A 7,519-nucleotide genomic window follows, 5' to 3' on the forward strand; every position below is an offset into this window, starting at 1 on the left:
GGGGATAGGTGGGAGGAAGAACAGGTTAGGGAGGCGGGGACAAGCTGGGCTGGTTTTGGGATGTGGTGGGGGGAGGGGAGATTTTGAAGCTTCTCCCACTTATCCCCTCCTCCCACCTCAAGCCGCACCCCCATCTCCTACCTACTAACCTCAACCCGCCCCCTTGACCTGTCCGTCCTCCCTGGACTGACCTATCCCCTCCCGAACTCCCCACCTACACTCACCTTTACTGGCTCCATCCCCGCCTCTTCGACCTGTCTGTTTCCTCTCCACCTATCTTCTCCCCTATCCATCTTCTAACCGCCTCCCCCTCTCTCCCTATTTATTTCAGAACCCCCTTCCCCTTCCCCATTTCTGATGAAGGGTCCAGGCCCGAAACAACAGCCTTTTTGCTCCTATGATGGTGCTTGGCCTGCTGTGTTCATCCAACTCTGCACCTTGTTGTCATAGGACCTCAATACCTATCTGCGTGTTAGCTTGCTCCCTTCCTTTGACAGAATAATCTACATTCATTTGTATGATATTCTTTATCCTGGCACTAGGGAGGCAACACACCATGAAGGACTCATAGTGATTGTGATCCCAGCTGTTGGTAACACTGGACAAGTCAGATTCCAGAGTGAGAGCTGGCTGGATGGACCATATGTTTATTTTTGCTGTCTGTTTACCATGGTGGTCAGTCACTGAACATATTCAAAGGCTGCCAATGCAATTACAACAGAACATCAAAGTTTATTACACACAAAGGGAAAAAAAATCCGTCACCATATTACACTATACAAGAACTATTTAAAATGAACTTATTACAAATCTTGGAAATAAAGATTCAACCCTCTCATTCTCAACAACAACGTTATGGGCATTCAAACCTCAGTGAAGTGTCATCCCATCTTCACTTTAAAGTTCCTCTTAAGGGACCTGCCTGGTCTCACTCTGTCTTCACGCTTGGTGCTGCCATCCTGTGCTTTTTTATCCTTCCACTGATCTCACTGTCTGCTGCTACTGTCTCTCTTTGACCTCACATCGGTCTCTTTGTGCACTCACTCTGTTGCTGCTATCTCTGTTGTCTTCCTATTGTTTTTGTTGTGCTCTTGCTAATATGGTAGTTTAAGGTTCTCAGACTTGTGTTGCCTTGGAGATTTGAATGTTTTTCTTAATGTTTTGACATTTCAAATTGAGGAGGTATAATTTCATCCTTATTAACTGATGTTTATAAAGTATTCAGTGTGTTAAATTTTTGCTTTCAGCTTGATTATTCGAGGTGATGTGGATGAACATGCTGTGCTGTGTAGTGAAGATAAAACGTATGATCTGAAGGTTGCTGATACGTCAAACATGTTGCTCATCATACCTGACCTCAAAACCCCTGATCAACTTGGATCTGAGTCAAGCGCAGACAGTTTGATACACTGTCAGGTGAAGTATTTATGTTTACAAGGACTTCTTTAAGGGATAATTATCTTTCTGCACATATTTATTGAGATACAGATGGTTTAAAAATAAAATCTCCAAATAGGAGTACTGCTGGGGAATAGTAGGGGAGGCGATGGCATAGTGGTATTATCGCTGGACTGTTAATCCAGAGACCCAGATGATGTTCTGGGGACCCAGGTTCGAATACCGCCACAGCAGATGGTGGAATTTGTATTCAATAAATGTCTGGAATTAACAATCTAATGGTGACCATGAATCCATTGTCAATTGTCAGGAAAAACCCATCTGGTTCACTAATGTCCTTTAGGAAAGGAAACTGCCATTCTGACCTACATGTGACTCCAGACCCACAGCAATGTGGTTGACTCTTAACTGCCCTCTGGGCAATTAGGGATGGGCAATAAATGCTGCCTAGCTAGCGACACCCTCATCCCATGAATGAATAAAAAAATGGCATGGCCATCATTTATCGTCCTAGTTGTCATGGGAAGGTGGTGGGCTGACTTTTTGAACTTGTTTAAGTAATTTGCTGCAATTGAATGGCTTGCTGGACCTTTCAGAGCACAGATAAGAACAAAGTACCTTAGTATGGGACTGGAATCATATATGAGCCAAGCTGGTTTAAGATGGATGGATCCTCTTTCCTTTGATTAGTGTGAATTAGTGTGCCAATGGCACTTAATGATGATCTGCCATGTTGCCTCCTTCCCTTGGCTAAGTGGGTAATTGCATTATAAAGTAACATAAGTTAATTCCCTGATCTATGCTGAGATAGCAGCAGGAGCACCTTCACATAGGGAATTTCAGGATTGTGACCCAACAACAATCCATCTTTAAGATTCTTCTTAAAATCTGCCTGCTTAAGCAAATTCTTAATCAGTATTTTAATATCTACTTCCTCGGCTCTGTCAGTCTTTGATTGCATTTGTGTAAAAAGCAACTTTGACCACTTTTCCACATTAAGGGGACATATAAATAGAAGTTTTGTGTTATGGTGTTCCCTGATATTGTTACTGATCCTCAGTGGTAAGAGTTGAAAGGCTTTGAGGTTGTGTTCTCATAAACCTTAAGAGTTGCTGCAACTGGATCCCGTGGGTAACACATTTATACTCACTGTGATAACAATGTGCCAAAGTTGCAGGAGTCTACCTGGAATTTGGTGGCAGGGACAGCAATCTAGTGGATTGGTTATGTCTTGGATGGTTTTCTAAGTGGTACAATAGCATCCTTGTTCACAGTGAAAACTTGAGCATTGACTGAGAGGTATTTTGGTATTTACAAGTCGTTGAAAGCAGCAGTTCAAATGGGCAACCGCTAAAGAAAATAAATAGGATGTAGGACAAGTGGTATAGAATATTTAAGCTAAGATATATTGTAAATCTATAAAACCTTACTGAGCTCATGTTTGGAGTATTATTTGCATTTCTGGGCTGTGCACTATAGGACGGATGTAGGAGAGGACAAGAAAGTATAGTATAAATTCACTAGATTATTGCTTGAAATGTAGGGTTATTTTCTTGGAACAGGGAAAATTATAGGGTGGTTTAATGGTGATTTCAAATTGCGAAGGGACAGAACAGGTTAAGTTTAAAAACAATACTGATTTGTGGATGCTGGAAATCTGAAATAAAAGAACATTGAAACAGTCAATGAGTGAGGTAGTATCTATGAAGGGGAAAAGAGATTTAACATTTAGGCTGCTGACCTTTCATCAGAACTGGAAACTGTTAGACACGAACAGGTTTGAAGCAGGAAAAGGGACAGGAAAAAAAACCAAGGCAGAAATTTGTGATTGGATTGAGGGCAGGGCTGGCTGGCAAACAGTGATAGCAGTGTACGATTTAAAGGAGAGAGGCATGGAAACAAAAGATCGGTTCAGACTAAGTGTAAGTGGTTGAGCAGAATAGTTGGGGGGAAAAGAAGCACAGAAATTTGACGGAGAATAAAGTTCATGGGGCTCAGGAATAAGGCTGTGGAATCATTTTTGAGTAAGTAAAAGTTTAACGTGCAGGTTATGTACAAAGGATAAGATAATTATTTGGAACTGAATGACAAGTATCAGCGGATTCCTTGTTATCAATGTGAATATAAGTTGCAGAAATAATACAAATCGTCCTCAAATCGAACTGAGATTGCGTATCTTCATAATTCACCTTTTAGAACAGTTATTTAGATTTCCAATAATCTTGTAGTGTTGGTTTTAATTCAAAAATGCTTTGATTTGTACAGATTTATGGTTTTGCTAAAAGCTACTGGGAATTGAAAAGAACTCGACCCAAATTGAAGAAGTTGAAGAAACTTCTAATGGAAAACCAATACGAGGGGCCTTCTAGTGAGAAAGAAAGAAATTCAACTTATTCAACGGTATCGTTGGTGTATATTTATCCTTTCAGACTATTATATCCAAAGTATAGAACAATGCGTCCCAAACCTTGCCCCGCAGAGACCCCATTTTGAGCTCTGAAAATTACCTTGACACATCCGTGAGAAAAATCAGTGTTGGGATGGTGAGCTGTGGGTGCCAGTGGCATGGTGTTTATCCTTCAGGAATTTTTAACAACCTACTTTTCCACTGCCCCTTTCGGTGCAGGACCCCAGTTTGAAAGATCAGTTGATAAGGTCACGCCCAACATTTTTGGAAAAAGCACCTTACGGCAGTGAAATCTCAGTCGGAGCTCCATGGCACCCAATGCTGACCCGTACCGCCCACTGGGTTATGATCCACAGGTTGGGAAGTCCTGAGGTAAAATTTGTTTTAACTTTGAACTAGAACTTATTGCTGATTTTATGAATTCCTCAAACTAGTGATGCTGAGGATGATTGTAACAGCCATCAGCCTGTCTAGCTTGAAATCAGTTTTCTCAGCACAAACCATTGAATTAAATCTGAAATTGTTCCGGTCTTATGGTCAAATTTGCGAAACTACGAAGAGTAACTTTTGGCTCAGCTGGTAGTATTCCTGTCCTCAAGTCTGAATGCTATGTGTTTAAGCACACTCTAGAGACTTGAGCACAAGAATTTAGGCTGACACTACTTTGTAATACTGAAGGAACGTTGTACTGCCTGAGGTTCTGTCTTCTATGTTAGATATTTACATACAGCAATTGCTTTCTGAGGTGGATGGGTGGATATAAATGATCCCGTGACTTTATTTCAAGGAAATTCAGAGTAATTTTCCCAGGTATCTGGGCCAGTAGTTATCCCTTGATCAATGTAATTAACACACAATAACTAGCCATCATCATATCACTGTTTGTGATTTCCTGCTCAAGTTGATTACAAGTTTACTATATAGCAACAGTGACCACACATCAAAAGCACTGAATTGGCAATGTTTTGAGACATCATGAGAGGCATTATGCAAATGCAGTACATTTTTCTTTCTGTCTTGTGTGCCAAGCTGCATAATTTGAAGAATAATTGGAAATTGGGAAAGAGTATCTGCAATGCAGAAAATAATAATTACGTTTCCAGATTTACAATAAAGTTCATATGATCTTATGAGGGAGCATTTTATTGAAGATGTCAATCTTCATTCCAAACCCCTCATTCTTCAGGAAGTTCACCTGGGACCAACACCACAGTTGACTTGCTGGGTGGGCAGGTAATTAGCTGTCAGGATTTATACTGGAATTTTAGGTGACAACTGAGTGGAGCGTGAAAGCCAACAATAAGATGATTCTTTCTTTGATTGTTAAGCTACACACAGTGTCAGTTCACAGCTCCATTCCAACCCCTGAGATTATTAACCCTGCAACTTGCCACCTCGTGAAGCATCATGATTCCAACATGCCTTTCCTTCCATCTGTTGCTTTGCCAAAATTTAGTAAATTTAATTTCTGATATGTTTGTCTTTTGACTGATATTGCTGTTGCATTGCAGTATACAAAGGAAGATTTAATGGAAAGGATTCAAGCCAGTGAACAGGAAATAATGCAGCAGTTACAGCAGATACATGCATGCAGGATTGAAGGTAAATTGTAAGAGTAATGTATAACTCATGTTGTTGAATTTCCACAGCAAATTCTCTTAATCATTTGATGTCACTTTGCTGTAGAATAACAAAAACAGCGTAGATGCCATTTATGCTGTTTTTCTGTATTTACACAACCTTCTATTGAGATTATTATGGATGAGTAGAAGAAACATCTGCAGAAATTCAATCTTGGTGCTTCAGTTCAGCAGATGAGATGACATATCCTTCGCTAGACTAGTAGGTTAACACAGAATATTACTAAGATATAAATAGCAGAAGGTTCCTGGTTCCCACGGCCAACAATTGTTCATTTCAGTCCAAGTGACATGAAGCAGCAGCTGATTGGGCTAATCACAGTAAAGACTGTGGAACTGGACAACATCCAAGCTGTAAGATCTTGTAGCAAGAGCAGCACCAATGGATCCTTTGATAATTGCATTCCATCTTACAACACTGAGCCATCTAAATTGTAAAGGTCCCAGATACAAGCCATTGGCATGTCAGCCTACAGTAAGGACGAGGGTGAAATGTTAACTCTTCTGCTTGTGGTCCAGTGATTCCTGCTGGAAAATGTGGTGTGTGGATGACAACCAGAACATGATGGACTCTGTTCTGTTTGTTCCCCACAGTAGAATAAACAGAAATTATTTACTACACAGTGTTCATCAGGGTAAGTGGCTGGAAAATGGATGTATACCTATGAGTTGTTAGTGTTTAGATTGGACCAATTCGGGCACCTAACTGAGAAACCAAAAGCATCTTCAAATCAGATATAGTAGGAACTGCCGATGCTGGAGAATCTGAGATAACAAGGTGTAGAGCTGGATGAACACAGCAGGCCAAGTAGCATCAGAGGAGCAGGAAGGCTGATGTTTCGGGTCTGGACTTCAGAAGGGACTTCCTGCTCCTCTGATGCTGCTTGGCCTGCTGTGTTCATCCAGCTCTACACCTTGTTATCTCCAAATCAGATGGTGTTGTTAGACTGAGCTTTGTGTTTGATGTTACCTGACAGTCTGTGGTACTGTGTATTCCATGATGAAACCTTTAGTTCTGCCTAACATAAATATTAATCTCAAGTTATTGGTAACAGTATGTATAATATTCAGTTGACCGTACACAGAATAATTATATTAGTGCATGGAAAAAAACCTAGTCAAGTACTTTGGTCAGTTAATTCTTCACTGTTGAAGGGTGTCATAAAATCTTGACACATGAAGGGTTCATAATCTTCTTGTTAACTTAAATAACCCTTATAAAGTGATTTCTTCTTGAAAATGTTTAACTATCATTCTTTAATAAATTATTTGAAGGGATAGTAAAATCATTGAGGAGAGTTGGGCTTTGCTTTGCTGAAAGGTTGCTATTTTTTGTCTATGATACCTGAGCTGCCTGGTTCATGTAATTCTGTGTACAAATATTCACCACTGTTGCAGTAGCTCTGAGGATATGTTTCACTGGTGAGTTAATGCTTTCCGGAAAATACTGCACTCCTACTAATGTACCTCATCCCCTTTAAAACAAGCAGCTTGCACTGACTGAGGTGGTGTCTGTTCCTGCTAGGAAGCCAGAATATTATTTATGAGGGTTGAATTAAAATAGCAAGCTGTGCATTTCTTTTCCATCTGTACTGATATGACTCCCTGGAGTGGCATGCTGGAAATCAAGCCCAGCTATTTGCCGGAGTTGGCACAAAGTTAAGGATTTTATAAAGTACATAAAGATCCCCAATTTACCTGCCTGTCAAAGCCGCATCGATAGAAAGAATGAACCCGGTTTCTGTTTTTAACATGAATTATAATTTATTACAAATAATTTGACTCGAGCCACAGGAAGCAGTCCCGGAGCAGCGATCAGTGCGGGGGGGAGTGGGGTGGAGTGGGGTTGATGGGAGCAGGGGTGGGTGGGGAAAGGGGGGTGGGGAGCAGGGGTCGTTGCAGCGGGGAGCAGTCCTGGAGCAGGGGTTGGTGCGGGGGGGAGAGCAGTCGTGGGGGGGGGGGGGGGGGGGGGGGGGGCAGTCCTGGATGAGTGCTGGTGCAGGGGGAGCAGCCCTGGGTGGGTGCTGGTGCGGCGGGGAGCAGCCCTGGGTGGGTGCTGGTGCGGGTGATACAG

General features: G+C 41.5%; 2 protein-coding genes across 5 annotated transcripts in view; one reads left to right on the top strand and one right to left on the bottom strand.

The window, feature by feature from the left end:
- Positions 1 to 7,519, bottom strand: part of deptor (DEP domain containing MTOR-interacting protein) — a 215,057-nt gene that overhangs the window by 80,399 nt on the left and 127,139 nt on the right. The gene's annotated exons all lie outside the window — the stretch shown is intronic.
- dscc1 (DNA replication and sister chromatid cohesion 1) overlaps positions 1 to 7,519 on the top strand; it is a 45,476-nt gene that overhangs the window by 6,408 nt on the left and 31,549 nt on the right. For both annotated transcript variants that reach the window (XM_048595497.1, XM_048595498.1), the window contains exons 2-4: positions 1,248 to 1,416; positions 3,664 to 3,798; positions 5,317 to 5,407. In XM_048595497.1, coding sequence (XP_048451454.1) covers positions 1,248 to 1,416; positions 3,664 to 3,798; positions 5,317 to 5,407 — 395 coding nt within the window. The remainder of the gene's footprint in view (positions 1 to 1,247; positions 1,417 to 3,663; positions 3,799 to 5,316; positions 5,408 to 7,519) is intronic.

This window comes from Rhincodon typus, chromosome 4 (assembly GCF_021869965.1).
Source record: "Rhincodon typus isolate 14 chromosome 4, sRhiTyp1.1, whole genome shotgun sequence".
Taxonomy (NCBI): Eukaryota; Metazoa; Chordata; class Chondrichthyes; order Orectolobiformes; family Rhincodontidae; genus Rhincodon; species Rhincodon typus.